The sequence below is a fragment of the Vulpes vulpes genome, chromosome 13 (genome assembly GCF_048418805.1).
Source record: "Vulpes vulpes isolate BD-2025 chromosome 13, VulVul3, whole genome shotgun sequence".
In the NCBI taxonomy this organism is placed as follows: Eukaryota; Metazoa; Chordata; class Mammalia; order Carnivora; family Canidae; genus Vulpes; species Vulpes vulpes.
In genome coordinates this window covers 125644765-125660953 of record NC_132792.1, presented here as the reverse complement: position 1 = coordinate 125660953, position 16189 = coordinate 125644765, and the positions used below count along the sequence as shown (strand labels likewise).

At 37.7% G+C, this 16189-nt stretch overlaps 1 protein-coding gene and 1 long non-coding RNA gene across 7 annotated transcripts in view; one reads left to right on the top strand and one right to left on the bottom strand.

The window, feature by feature from the left end:
• LOC140594983 (uncharacterized) overlaps positions 1-7476 on the top strand; it is a 52363-nt gene extending 44887 nt beyond the window's left edge. The window contains exon 3 of the long non-coding RNA XR_011996325.1: positions 5864-7476. This is a non-coding gene — a long non-coding RNA (uncharacterized lncRNA). The remainder of the gene's footprint in view (positions 1-5863) is intronic.
• The window catches only part of AKT3 (AKT serine/threonine kinase 3), a 307964-nt gene that overhangs the window by 141744 nt on the left and 150031 nt on the right, over positions 1-16189 (bottom strand). For all 6 annotated transcript variants that reach the window (XM_072732864.1, XM_072732865.1, XM_072732866.1 and 3 more), the window contains one exon: positions 2871-2982. In XM_072732864.1, coding sequence (XP_072588965.1) covers positions 2871-2982 — 112 coding nt within the window. The remainder of the gene's footprint in view (positions 1-2870; positions 2983-16189) is intronic.

The following is a 16189-nucleotide window of genomic DNA, read 5'->3' as shown; positions in this document are numbered from 1 at the left end:
TTAAGCTTGAAGTGGGGACCAAAGGAGAAGAATGATTTGTAAATGAGATGTACAAGATGAGGTGGTATAGGAAGAAGCAAGCAAGGGGAAATATTTCTGGCATAGGGGAGAAAAGAGCCAAAAAGAGCCACAAGTGATGTGAGAGTCACTATAGAATTAGTACTCGGGAAACTACATGTAGTACATTGTAGTCGTAACATAAGAGGGCACATATTCATGCACATGAACATGTGGTTGTGATTGCAGCAGGGCCATAGTGATGATAATGAAAGTGATAGCTCTAAGAAAGGAAAATTATCTGGGTCTGTAAAGTGGTTCCACTATAACAAAATAAACTATACATGAAAAATCATATTTGACAGTGAATAATTTGAAGTACATTCATTAAAACTAGAGAAAAATACAAACGTATAAGCTATCATGAAAATTATGATGCATTACTTAAAAACAAAAAACAACAGACCATCCTACCTGAAAGAAAGAGATAAAATTATTAATATCTGCAGATGCTATGCCTGCAAAAGCTAAGAACATTTTTGGGGGGGAAAAAAAACCAGTAATAACTGAAGTTCTCCTTTACTACATGTTTGCTTTTACCTGAAATTTTTTCTTTTCTCCATTTTCTTACTTCTAAGTTCTTTTCTTTCCCTCAGAAGTTAAAAACTTTATAAGGACTCTCTAATTAAAACGATGTGGTGGTCTTAGTGCTAGAATGACAAGGAAATCAAAAGGAAAAAAAAAAAAACTAAAAATACAAATATTTGTGTATGTACCATCCGTAATCAGTGAGGACAGAATGGATTATTCAATGAAAAGAAATGAAGAACAGGGATCCCTGGGTGGCGCAGCGGTTTAGCGCCTGCCTTTGGCCCAGGGCGCAATCCTGGAGACCTGGGATCGAATCCCACGTCGGACTCCCGGTGTATGGAGCCTGCTTCTCCCTCTGCCTGTGTCTCTGCCTCCCTCTCTCTCTCTCTCTCTCTCTCTCTGTGACTATCATAAATAAATTTAAAAAAAAATTAAAAAGAAAAAAAAGAAATGAAGAACAGAGCTAATACAACGGTCTCATCCTTTGGGAAAAAATAGTTTCCAAACTTGTATCATGCAATAAAACAAATAGAAGATTTTTTTTTAAAGATAGGGATACATATTTCATTTACAACAAGAATGGATTTTTAGACTGGCAGAGAGAACACAGAAAATACACAGCTTTTCTAGTTCTCGCTACATTTTTCTAAGTCTTCATTACCATTAAAGTCATATTAAATCTCTAAACACCAGATTCTAGATGAATGTAGAAAAACAGACTCCAATGGTAAATACAAAGATGCTGTTTTTTCATTTTTACTAAAACTGCTTTCTTCTAGTCATAAATGCAAATAAAAACTGTTCAGAAAAGTAAAGTAGTGATATAAGTACAGGAACTAATTTTAAAGTCTTAAGGTATGACATAAATCCAGCTTTGCAAACATAAAATGGCAAAATTAATCATGCTTCGATGGGATATTGTAAATCTACTAAGAATAATATTTTCAAAGAATATACGATGGGAACAATTCCATTCATTCAGCCAGTAAACAAATACTATGCTGGGTCCTAGACTATCCTGTACAGATAGAATATTGAGCAAGAATCGTATCTTCCTTGCTAGTCAAGAATCTCATAGTCTAGTGAGAAAGGCAAACAAAGATACCTGGTCTACAGGGGTGAGAGAAGGTTTTGTACAAAATGTGGTATTTTTAAGCTCAGAACTGAAAAATAGGAATTAGCCCAGTCACAATTATGGGTAGAAGTATAAGCAAACTGAGGACTTAGCATATAGAAATGCCCAAGGAAGACAGGGGTAGACAGGGAAAAGACCTATCAAATTGTATGTATATTCAAGACCTAAATATATCTGCACAGAATAAGACTGGAAGTACATAAAAGAAAATATTATCTGTCCTTAACTCTGACTATAAAATTATGAGTATTTCATATATATTTCAAAGTACTCATAATTTTATTTCTAGTTCTATTTTTCTTTCTAAAGTAATCACACATTACCTTTTTGCTTACTGATCAAAAAAGCATTATTAAAAGAATATTTATTTACTAGGTTTTATGGGAGGTTATTTTTGTTTTTTGGTTTTAAATCTGAGACAAGTCTCCTAAGACCTACTGTATTCCCTTGGAAAATAAGGCTAAGAACATTTAACTTCACAAAGTTGCTGATTTGGATCAAACATGACAACATCCGTGCAGGAAAATGGTTTTGTGGTTGTGGTTGTTGGACCTAACTCAGTTAGCAGCAGATAAGAGGGTATTAACATAGAACTGGGGGTTGAGGCAGGGGTTGCAGGAATGCATAGATCAGGAGGATGACAATATGGCCTTGACGAAGATGCCACTCCCCTCTTTGGCAATGAGGACAAGTAGATGCCTATCAATCTTGGTACTGTTTTTCACACGGAGCTTGGCCCCAATATCAGAATCCTTTTCAATGTAATACTCCGGGCAGCCACCTACATGATGGTATACTACTTGAAACATTTTGCTATCACTAGCCTCAAGATTGCAAATATGAACACAATCAATTCAATCATTTTTTAAAGGTAGCTTAGTTATAAAAATGTCCCAATTTGTATTTTAATTTTTAAATGTCCTGTTTTTTTTTTCTTAAGAAGTATCTTACAGCAGTTCTAGAAGTTTTGATTTAATATGTTGCAAGCCTTGATTATTCATCTAGTAGACCAGAAACAGAATTATTAACGGACTATAGGATTTTACAAATATGTTCATATATATTTACAAATGGTGAAGTCAGATACACATATATCTTTGTACCGATTGTGGCTTTTTCGCAAGATAGGAAAAAAAAAATTTCTTACCTTTCCTCTGGAGTATCTACATGAAATGTTCTCTCTATAACAGTGGTCCACTGGAGACATCTGATAATAAATGTGTTTGGCTTTGGTCGTTCTGTTTTCATTAACTGGCATTCTAGAAATAACATAAAATGTCTCTTTGAATACACTTACATTTAAACCAAGAAGTAAATAGTTGAGAACCATAGAGTTCAGTCCCAGGCAAAAGCACTGCAATCTCACAGCTTTCCATGGACCTACACTCAGGTTCTTCACAACCTGACCTCAGTATTCATTTCCAATCCAACACCCATTCTGGCCACATGCTCCGTTAACCAACCAAACTGGACCATCTAAATTTCCCCAAATACATCTTGCCCCATCCTGAATCTACGCCCTTGCTCCAGCTGCTCTGACTACCTAGAACAGTGTCCACTGATTTCACCCCTACCCATATGTAATTACCTACAGTCTAAAGAATATCTATCCATTAAGGCCTAGAACCAATCCTACCTTTCCATGAAGCTTTACCTATCAATCTGGTCCTAAACCAAACATCCCCCCTCCATATTCTCATTACTTATTATTGTATCCCTTATTTTATGCTATTTTGTATTATTAGGTATCATTTACAAAGGTATTCTTATCCCTTACCTCAATTATACACCTTTTAGACCGTATATACCTAAACTCTTAGTAATCATAACCCATAGAGCCAGTTGGTCAAAAGGAATAGATTATGTCAGGGAATATCTCGGAATACTTCAAAGAAAAGTAGCATTTTGTAGTGGGTGTGGATTCTAATAGTATGGGTTATAACACCAGTATTCCTGGGTTCAACTTCTTTTCCTGCCATTATGAAACCTTGGACAAGTTAATTAACCTCTCTGGTGTTCAAATATTAGAGGAAAAACAAGTACCTACATCATAGAATTGATGTGGGGATTAATAATAAATAGGTACAATACTCAGCATAGTGTGTGACACTTCATAAATTAAAAAAAAATGTTAGCTAATATTATTAGGTGTATACCTGAACTGGACTTTAAGGATACATGGTACTGGACAATAAGACAAAGTGGGGTAGGGTTGTTTACTGACACTGCTCTTTGGAAGAAACAATTTCCCTGCAGTTGACAAAATTTTGTTTCCTCAGCGTTTGCATGTTCTATCATCCTACTTCCATCATTAGCAATGATGAACTACTATCTCTAAGTCTTTGCAGGACCCAGTCATTAGCCACACTGGACTAGTTCACTGACTTCCTTATACCAAAAAAGATTATTCACCCAAGGGTCCATGCTTATTTTTCTTCTCTTTTCTAACAAGATTTAGGGTTTCAGCTATCATCTCTTGGTTGACCAATATAAAAATCCAAACTTCTTTCCATCTTGGATCTTTATTTTGTGATACCCATGATTAACTAGACAGTGGATATATCTACCTGGTTAAATTACTTGTTTCTAAAATCTACTATCTTTCCTCCTGATTCTGTTCCTCTTTCTGGCTTTGATAATTTTTCTACCATCCAAACTGAAAACGTGGGGGTACTCCTGTTTGATACTGGTAGTATCTGCCATTACCTGGCTTTTCCAAGGATGCAGATTTACTTCAGACTCTCACTGCCAAATGCCTCAACTTCCCCGTAAAACCAAGTTCTTCCTAACTCAGAAACATGGAAGGGCTAGATCCATTACTTAAAGCTAGAAACTGTATCCTAAAATACATTGGGACTCAGCACTTGTTGTGATGAGCATCAGGCGATGCATGGAATTGCTGGATCACTATATTGTAGACCGGAAACTAATATCACACTGCCATGTTAACTGGAATTTAAATAAAAACTTAAAAAAGACACCTGAACTCATCTAAAAGTGAACCAATCTCTTCTACCCTTGGTCCCCTGCCAACTTCCCCTATAGCTGCATCTCAGACAGCAGCATCTCCATCCTCTCAAGTGCTCAGGTTAGAAGCCCTGGACTCACCCTTAAGTCCTCCTCCTTTTTCTCGTATCTCATTCTCGAAATCCTGTTGGCTCTGCTTTCAAAATATATCCAGTATCACCTCTCACTTCTTTCACTATTATTGGAACAAGGCATCATTATCTCTCACACTGACCACTCTGAAAATTCTAGAATAGCTCTCCAAGCCCCTCACTGCAGTCTGTTAACAATACATGCAGCCAGAAATCTCCTTAACATGATCAACTGAAAAATAATCTGTAGTGTTTCCATTTCATGAAGAATAGAAAACAAAGGTCTTTCAATGATGAACAAGGGTCCCACGTGACCTGAGCCTCCCACCCACCCCACTTTATTTTCTGACCTCCTCATCTAGTTAAGTATTCTCTCTCAGGCTACTCTGGCTTCCATGCATTCCCTCAGACACATGCTGCACCCTCTCTCCTAGCATTCTGCCCCTCACACAGCCCATAGCTACTCCCTCACCACCTTCAAAACTCTGAGCAGATCTCACCTTCTTACAGACACCTACTCTGACCACACTCCTAAACACTGATCTGCACCCCTCATCCAGGACTCCCTAGCCCCTCTTACCTGATCTACTTTTTATTTCACACCATCATCTTCAAACATCTGAAATGACTTAGTATCTTTTTTGCTTATTGTCTGTTTCCTCAATAGGAATGTAAGTTCCATTGATAAATTCTTAGCACCAAGAACTGTGCCCACCTGTGCCTAGGCAGTGTATATTTTTTCCCCCTAGCTGACACTTAATGAATGAATGTTGTCCATCTGGATGAATTCTGATAGTACTAAACCAACAAGAAGGTAATTTTGATGACATAAAAAAGAGGGGTAAATTTCTGGAGCAACTTCCTTATATAGTCAAGAAGGGATGGGATTTGCTCGACAAGTAGAGGGCTGGTTCTATTCAGTATAGACAGTTTAGTGGCATAACAAGACATGGAGTCAAAAGGTTCCCAAATGCAGTCAAGGGTGTACATAGCAAGTATGAGCTGCCAGAAATGATTTTCTTGTTGCTTCTACTTTTTCAAGGCATGAGGATATAAAACCATCTTTAAGAATGAAGTTGGAAGAAGATGGGCTGGTGCTTTGAGAAGATATCTAACAGCCCTCTAGGAGAATGGAACAGCACACAGACTAGGGAAATATAGCAAGACAACTGGGCTGCATCAGGGGCCTGCTGAAATTTAACGATCAAGAATTCAAGCGAATGCCAGGAATCATGGTTGTGTATTTTCCCCCAGATATATTCAGCTACATGGGTGCAGCAGGTAGGTCACAGAGGACTGGATTTCCGCCATGCTGTAATTTCACCAAGTAAGTTTGGCAAAGCAAGAAAGAGAAGAGAGGATGCAAGACATGGTGGTTTAGAGAATCAGCTGATGAATTTAAAACGGGTAAGAAGGAAAGTGAGAAGCTGATAGTGGGTAAAATAATGAAAAGGTGGGAGAACCGACAACATAAAATCTCGTTTCACAGTTAAATATTGTACAGCAATGTTACATATCTTCTGAAATATGAATGCTAAAAAATACCAAATACAGAATGCCTATTTCTCTTTTTGTTTTAAATACGAAAGTTTTAAGATACCAACACTATAAACCAGAAGGGTTTACATGTAGATCTATAAAGCAGAGACCCAACCTGACTCTCTCTGAAGACCACTGTTCTTCCTATTTCCTTCTTCAAGAAACCCCTATTACACTTCTACTCAGTGTTTAATACAGGCTGACGTGATGTCTTAGTAAGAAGTTACTGAGAAGGTAGGAATTATGTGCACAACTCCCCACATAGCACCTAGGATATGACAGCACATAAGGGGGACACCGTAAATACCTTGTGACTGAAGTGATTCAGTGGCTTTTAATGTAAAAAGCAGAGGATAGGGGGTACCTGGGGGGCTCAGTTGGTTAAGTATCTGCCTTCAGCTCAGGTCATGATCTCAGGGTCCTGGGATGGAGCCTTGTGTCGGGCTCCCTGCTCAGTGGAGAGTCTACTTCTCCCTCTCCCTTTGCCCCTTCCTCCCACTCATGTACTCCCCATCCCCTCCCAATCAATCAATCAAGGAATGGAGGACAGACACTTCAAAGATGGGCAGGCCCAACAGAAATATTAAAAAATGGACTCTATAAAGCAGAGAGGAGAGAAATGCCCTATTAAGTCCACCTACTCTTCAGTTTTACCACTGTTGTGCTGATGTCAGGGTGACTAAGACAACAGACTTTAATATCAGAACACCAGATCCAAATCTAGTCTCTCTCACACAAGCAGCAGGGTGATCCTAGGCAAGGCACACCTCCAAGCCCCCAGGTTTTTCATCTTTAACAGAGCTATGAGAAATTTAAGATTTTTTAAAGGCAACGTATTTTCAACACTATACGTAAATGAAGTTTAAGTGGTATGATCTTAATAACTTCTCCATGCTATAATCTAACAAGCTATTTAAATTATTATGTATGGGATTCTAAGTAATTATCAATTACTGTAATTTACAAAAATAATACCAAAAGTGATTAATTACCATTCTCACACAGACCCCTGAAAAGGAATTGTTTAGAAATGAACAAAATGCTTGTATTTACAAAAAGGATGGTTTTAGAAAAATAATAAAATAATAATATAACGATCTAAATAGTTACACACAACTTGGCTATTTTGAGTAAATATGTGAAATATTCATGGACTCAACGACATATGCCAATTAAGGGCCAAGCACTATGGATGATTCTGAGCATAGAAAGAAAAATGAGTAAGAAACTCTACATACTTACAACATATACTAAACTCTGTTATTAATCATTCTAACACACGTCATTAAAAAGTAGTATCTCACAAGTGGTATAAAGGTTTCAACCAGGTCTTTCTGAAGCCTAGTTGAACAAAAATGTTATTATGAACAAGTAGTAAAACATAAATAAGCCTATATTTTATATGTTTCAATATGAAATACTCTATAAATGAATCCTATTTCTTTTTTTTTTTTTTAAGATTTTATTTATTTATTCTTGAGAGATAGAAGGAGAGACAGAGCCAGAGACACAGGCAGAGGGAGGAGCAGGCTCCATGCACCGGGAGCCTGACGTGGGATTCGATCCTGGGTCTCCAGGATCGCGCCCTGGGCCAAAGGCAGGCGCCAAACCGATGCGCCACCCAGGGATCCCCATGAATCCTATTTCTAAACAATACTCACTAGATTGAGATGGTAAAAGAAAGAAGCAGCTACCAAAAGCTAGCTCAACATAATTCAAGTGGAACTTGGATCAGTACCAAGAGAAGAGGACACTCTACCACCAAATCCCAAGGTTTACTGCTGTACATAAACAAATGTAGTTAAAGAGCTGAATCTGACATCAAAACACTTGACATTTTAAATTATCATGTTTAAACATGTGGGCTAATTTAAACCCGAAAACTTTAGTTCTTTCTTCCTAGCCATAATACAGAATCATGAACACATCTTAGTTTTCAGTAAAATGAAGAAAAATATGGACGTTTTCAGAACATGGTTCAAGTCTGAAAACTCTCAAAAGGGATTCTTATTCTTAAATTGACTCTTATTTTTAAAGGCAATAGTGGTTAATAAATAGATTAGCCAACACTTCATTAGAAGGATATCTTCCTTTTAATTATGTAAATGTTCCCAATTCAAGCTGAGCCATGTTAAAATTTTAAAATCCAAAGTGGAAGCTTCGAATAGCAATTCTAAAAAGCTATTACCCAGATGATTAGCTATGATTCCTGCATACAAGAAAAAAGCATGTGTTCTAATATAAAATGCCAGGTAGCTAACTTTTATAGTATCACAGCCCATGACACTTACCAGCAAAGTGTTTGTTACACTGGTACTTGAATTAGTTATACTAAACTCACCTGAGCATGTTAAACTACAAGCCAAATTTCAAGTGTTCTGCTTATTTTTACACATTCTGGACCACAGACAACCAAGTTTATTTGAAGTTGTAATTACTCTAAACATGGAGGCCAATTAGAGGAATGGGAATATGTCAAAAAATGTATGCCTAAAAGAATTTTTTATGTCATCTGATCAGAATCTATGAAAATTAGATCTTATTTCAACTTCTATAACCCTTTAAATACTAATTTTTTCTTTTAAAAATAAGTTGTACTAATATTTAACATGAAAAACAATAGATAATAGATTCCATTTATAATTAAATCACATTATGTGTCAACAATGCTGTCAATTATAATGACCATAAAGAGTGTATTTTAAGCCCTCAGATATAGGGCTTATTGTGGATATTCTTTAAAGGGGACAGAAAGCATTTCTTCCTTTTAAGTTTTTTCTGTCTGGGAGTCAAAATGCATAGGGCGCAAGTAAGACTCAACACATTAGTCCTAAAAAAGATTCCTTCAATCCACAGAAAGAGATGAGTCGTGGGTGTGGCAGGTGCACTGGTCAAGAGCAAGTCTAGTAGAGGCTACCTGTTCTGTGCCATTATGTGCCAAGTACTGCAGGCACTGCTGGTCCCTCAGTGTTTCCTGTTTCATCCAAGCCTATAAGGTGTTCTTGTCCTCCATTCCATAAATGAACGAATAGAAACTAGCTAAATAGCTTGCCCCAAGACACACAGTTTGTAAGAAACGGTAGAGAGATTTACCCTCAGGTCTAGCTGAATCCAAATTGGATGCTCTTCAGGAGAGCTAGGAAAAGTGCCTTAAAGGATCAGTGGCCATCTGTCCAAGCACGGGGCAGTGCACTCCATCTTCTACACTCCCCATCCCTTCCCAGTGCATGGTGCTCCTCTTTTCTATGACATCTCTTCTCCTACAAAGAAATCCAGGACATTTTCCACCTGCTAACAATATTTGAGGAGGGGAGAGGGCCCTGATGCATTTGCTCCTGGCTCTGAACAGGGCATAAGGATGGACAAGCACGAGGATTATGCCCTAGAGAATCCGGACCCTGGCACTTCTTGTTTTTCCAAGGAGGTGGGTAGAGGGAAGGTGACTGAGAATGAGGAGCAGAGGCAGGTAGTAAGGAGGCAGCAGAATCTCTGGGTCCTCTCACTGCAGAGTCTCACATCCCGCAATACCAATAAAGCTAGTAAGATTTTTCAATTACTGAGAATGAATAAGCAATTGCCAAACTCGCACTGATCCAGCTCCATGTTTGTAGCTGTTTGTGTCTGAAGTATCTACCTATGATCCAGAGTTAACACAGCCTTCTCCATAGAAGGAAAAAAGGGAGAAATAATACAAAAAGTTCTATAAAAGAGGGGAGTAGGATTGGGTTTCTAACACTATATTGCACTCTAGAAGATGTTTTTCACTTTAAGATACACATTTCAAATTCTGACATTTTAATTATCATAAACTTCATTACTCTGGTTTTAACATGGGATACTATTTGTGGACTGAAATCATGACATGTTAAAGTTACGTACATTCACGATGTTGTGTGACCAAGCTGTTTTATTTACTCTCACTGTATAAATCAGCTATGCTTACTGTAGAAAAATTCATGAACAGGTACAGCTAAAATGAAAAGAAAAGTAATCATCATTCTATATTCTACTACACAGGTCTGACCAGTGTTTATGTTTTAATGTATATTCTTTCAGATCTTCTCTAAGCATTTTTTAAAAATAACAATGACATCAAAGGCTCCTGGACGGGGCAGCTGGTTAAGCATCCAATTCTTAGTTTTGGCTCAAGTCATGATCTTAGGTCCTGCGATGGAGCCCGATATTGGGCTCCATGCTCAGCGGGGAGTCTGCTTCAGATTCTCTCTCCTCCTCCTCTGCCCCACCCACTCATGCATGTGCTCTCTCTCTCTCTCTTGCTCTCTCTCAAATAAATACATCTTTTTAAAAAAAGACTAGCATATGGGACATATTACATAAGTGCTCTGCTCATTTAATGTTGCAAATTTTTCATTTCAATAAATGAAGGTCTACATTATCCTACTGAACAGTGGCAAAAGAGCCCACTATACTCAGATATCACAGTAGGCAGATTATAATAATCCAAAAAACAAATAGAAGTGGACCATTCAGATGTAAACAGGATGACATCTAAGCATTTTAACATAGTTTACATAGGTACTGTGTTAAAATCTGAAAAATTATCAAAAGCACCAGTTGTTTCAACTAAATAAGAAAAAAACTACTTTATATTTGAAATATGATGAAACTAGAATTTGATAGCAAAATTTTAAAAGAATCTGACAAGAATGTATGTTAGATTCCAAATTCTCTAAGGACAAGATCAATGCTCTTTGATTACCAAGTATTGTGCCTAACAACACAGCCAATCTGTGTTAGGCACAATGTGTGTCAAATGTGTTAAATGAATAAACGTAAGGAGAGAATGTAGGACAAATTTAGTCATGTAACTTGTTAAATGACACTTCAATAAAGCAATCAGCAGAGATTTCCAGAAGAGGGGACTTTCCACAGGTCAAAGAGCTTCGTCTCTTTACTAAGTGAATGTAACTGAAGTGGGGGTGATGGTAGAGGACACAGCTCTCTTCCAGACCAGTAGAGGCTTAAGAAACATGCCCATTAGATATACTGTGAGGTCCTTCATGTATTCTGCTTTAAACCAGACAGTTGCAGGGGTACCTGGGTGGCTCAGTGGTTGAGTGTCTTGCCTTTGGTTCAGGGCGTGATCCCTAGGGTCCTGGGATTGAGTCCCACATTGGGCTCCTTGCAAGGAGCCTGCTTCTCCCTCTGCTTATGTCTCTGCCTCTCTTTCTGTGTCTCTCATGAATAAATGAATAAAATCTTTATTTTTTTAAAGATAAATAAATTAATTAATATAAATAAAATAAACAAACCAATTGTTAAAGGTATTTTAGGTGACAACTGGGGAAATCTGAATATGAATTTTTTATTAGATTTCTAATAAAAATGGTGGTACTGTAATTATGTGGGGAAATTCCTTATTGTTTACACAGATCTGTACTCAGGAATTTAGGGATAGATGTTATAATTTCCTAATTTACATTAAATGTTTTAACAAAATGATAATGCAAGTCTGGTAAAATGGTAAATGTTAAGTCTAGTAATGGATAAGAGAGTCCAAGAAGCTATTTATCTATATGTCTGACATTTCCCATCATAAAAAGTCAAAAATAGAAACCCTCTCCAAGATAATATTAGATTCTTTCCTCAAAGTACGTCCCAAAATAAACTACCCACAGCTTAAATGGCTGACAGTGGGAAAGAAACTATTTTTAAAATATAAAATATACAGGAGAATATCTAAAAGCCACTTCTACTTAATTAAACTCATTTAATGCAATTTACACTTCAGAATATTTCACTGGGCATTTATGTTTATAGGAATCACTGCTGGAATAATCCTCTTATTTAGTACAGACTCTATAACTTAAATCCTTTGCACTTCTATTTATATCAGTGGGACAATTTCTAGTCACACATGCTCAACACCACTTTGTGTTGCTTTGTGCAGGCGCACAGCAAGGTGAGCGAACCATACACATACAGACCAAGCTGGCTGTGCACTGAGTGCACCTTCCTTCCCCTAACTACTCCTACTACTCAAAACCACGAGCTATAGTCATGGCCCTTTGTCACCTCTCCATCAGCCTTGGTGATGGTTAGGGTCCCTCCTAAAATCCCCTCATTAGGTATCTTTTACTTGTTCTCGTTTTCATTTCTTTGCTGTACCTGATATTCTTGGCCCCCACTGCACCCCCACTGTGGTCCCCAGGACACTGACCTGCCCAGTTTTGCTGCCATCTCTCTGACCACTCTCGAGCATTTTTTCTTTGGTTCTCTTCCTCCCAGCTGCGCTGCTCCCTTAGGCTTAGTGTTTTCTGTTAAACTTTTTTTTTTTTAATGATAATTTCATCCTTAGTACATTTAGATATTTGTTAAGTAAATATTTACTGTGTGCCCACATTTTGCCAGGGAACAAGCTAGGCACTGAGGGTAGAGCAGTGAACAAAACGAGGTCCCTCGTTTTTATAACACTTGTACTTTACTAAGCGGAGGAATGGTCAAGCAATAACCAAGTAGAACAGTTAATTTATAACACAGAAGGTACTCAAAAGGATTACAAAGAGAAATGAGGGAGGGCAACAAGTTAAAATGACAGGGAGGTGGTATTACTTTAGAAAGAAGGGTTGTTAAAAGGGCATCTCTCAGGAAAATGAGGCACCAAGCAGCCATCTGTGGGAAGAGGGACGCAGGTGGAAGGAACAGTAAGTGCAGAGACCCACCGCTAGAAGGAGCCCACAGATGTGTCTGAGAAACAACAAGGAGTCCAGAGTGGCTGGAGTAAAAAGTAGGTTCAGGACACTGCAGGAAATGAGGTTGGGAAGATCTTCAATGACCTGGTAAGGGGTACAGATGGGGAGGCTCACTGGTGGCTTTGCCTCAAATGTCACCTGATGTCTGACGACTCTCAAACTTGAACCTTCCATCTGGCATGTCTCTCATGAGGCCCTATTATTACTTCATTCTCAACAAACCTAAATGGGGTTCATTTTTTTGTTTTTGTTTTGGATACTTCAAACTGAAAATGACCACATCCAACAGTGCTTCTACTTACCTTATTTTTGTTTCATTTTCCTAATCACCCAAGAAACACATCGTCAGACATCCTTGACTCTCAACCCATAGCTGAGGCAGGAACATTCACCTTAACAATTCTTTCATGCCTCTTTCCACTGGTAACAGCCAACCAGAAACTTACCACCAAAATCTGGATCCCTGAAGTGGTCTCCTGGATGGTCTCCCCATGCCCACCTTTCTCCCTGTCCAACGCATCCCATATATTACTGGCCTCATTGGTCTTACTCAAACTCGTATTCCATAGATCATTCTCCTCAAAAATCTACTAGTCTCTGCAAGAGAAAGCTCAATCCCATTAGTCTGACTTTCAATTTCATAAGCAAGCCAGAATCTTTTTAAAACTTTATTCCCTACTATAAAAACAATGCATATCCCACCAAAAAAACTAATAGAATTCACTAAAGTCATAGGATACGAAATTAATATCCAGAAATGTTACATTTCTGCACACCAATAATGAAGTAGCAGGGGTGGTTGGGTGGTAGAGTGGGTTAAGTATCTGACTCTTGGTTTTAGCTTAGGTCATGATCTTAGGGTCATGAAATCAAGCCCCACGTTGGCTCCACACTCAGCATGGAGTCTGCTTCAGATTCTCTCTCACTCCCTGCCTCTGCCCCTTTCACTTGTGCTCCCTCTCTTTTTCTCTCAAATACATAAATCCTTTAAAAAGATGAAGTAGCAGAAAGAGAGATTAACAAAAAATCCACCAAGGAGGTGAAAGACCTGTACTCCAAAAACCATAAAATTTTGATGAAAGAAATTGGAGACAACACAAATGAATGAAAAAAAAAAGTCTATATTCATGGATTAGAAGAGCAAATATTATAGCTGGAGTCATCACAATCCCAGGTTTCAAGCTATACCACAAAGCTCTAGTGATCAAAACAGTATGGTACTGGCACAAAAACGGACCATATGTCAATGAAACAGAACAGAGAGTTCAGAAATAAACCATACTTATTTTGTCATTTTATCTGTAACAAAGGATGCTAGAATGTCCAATGGAGAAAAGACAGTCTCTTCAACAATGCTGTTGGGAAGACTGGACAGCTACACAAAAAAGAATGAAACTGGACCATACACAAAAATAAACTCAAAACAGATTAAAGACGTAAACATGAGACCTGAAACCATAAAACTCCTATAAGAGAGCACAGCAGTAATTTCTCTGACATCAACAGTAGAAACATTTTTTTAGATATGTCTCCAGAGGCAAAGGAAACAACAAGAGTAAAATTAACCTAATGAGACTACACTAAGATTAAAAGCTTCTATATAGCAAAACCATCCATAAGACAAAAAAGGCAACCTACTGAATGGGAGATGATATTTATGAATAACATATCCAATAAGGGGTTAATATCCAAAATATATAAAGATCTTACCCAACTCCATACCAAATAATAATAATAATAATAATCTGACTAAAAAACAGGCAGAAGAGCTGAATAAATATTTTTCCAAAGAAAACATACAGATGGCCAACAGAGACATGAAAAGATGCTCAACATCACTAATCTTTCAGGGGAATGAAAACCAAAACCAACCTGTCAGAATGACTAGAATCAAGAAGACAAGAAATAACAAATGTTGCCAAGGTTGTGGAGAAAAGTGAACTTTTATACACTATTGCTGGGAAGAGAAACTGGTACAGCCATTATGGACAACTGTATGATGGTTTCTAAAAAAAAAAATTAAAAACTGCACTACCATTATGAACCAGGAATCTCATTCCTGGGTATACCTCCAAAACTGTAATGTGTTCATTACAGCATGATTTACAATAGCCAACTTATGGAAACAACCTAACTTCCCTATGACGGATAAATAGATAATGAACATGTGATGTAAGAAAAAACAACACATGCAATTTCATGGATGAACATGGATGACATCTGAGGGCATTACATTAAGTGAAATGAACCAGGGAAAGACAAATTCTGTGTGGCATCACATGTAGAGTCTAAAAACAACAATGACTCTCTCTGTGTGTCTCTTATGAATAAATAAATCTTTAAAAAAAGTAAAAATAAATAAATAAATAAATAAAATAAAAACAACAATGAATATACTTTCTGCTGATTCTTTTTCTTTCTTTTTCTTTCTACCTGCCTACCTACCTACCTTCACTGACTCTTAAACATTCCCTGACTCCTCTTTTCTTTCAGGTGTACAACACAGTGATTCATCAACTCTGTACATTATGCTGGGTTCACCACAAGTGTAGCTGCCATCTGTCACCATTCACCGCCATTACAATACCACTGATTATATTCCCTATGCTGTGCTTTTTAGTCTGTGACTTACTCATTCTACAACTAGAAGCCTGTACCCCATCTTCTCCCAGTGTGTCCATCACCCCCACCCCTCCCCTCTGGCAGCCATCAGTTTGTGCGCTCTGTACTTATGGGTCTGCTTCTGCTTGTTTGATTTTTTAAAATGTCCCTGAGTATCCTTTTTGTTTTTTTTGTCCCTGAGCATTCTTAACTTCAGGATCTAATTCACACAGATTCCCTCATCTGAAACACTTTCAATCCCTTCTACCTAGATTCTAGTCCCTGAAAATCTCTCCTGATTCCAGTCCTCATTCTCAATTCCTGCAGATCTAGTGCACTTAACATTTACATTCCACATGCCGGTACCTGATCACACACTGTTACATGCAGGCTGTTGTTTCATGCACGTCTCCTTAACTATATTTTAAGTTTCAGGGGATCTGGTATTTCTAATTGTTCTGTTTTATTCATCACAGCCAGAATTCAAACAAACAAAAAAAAGCTTCAGAAAACAT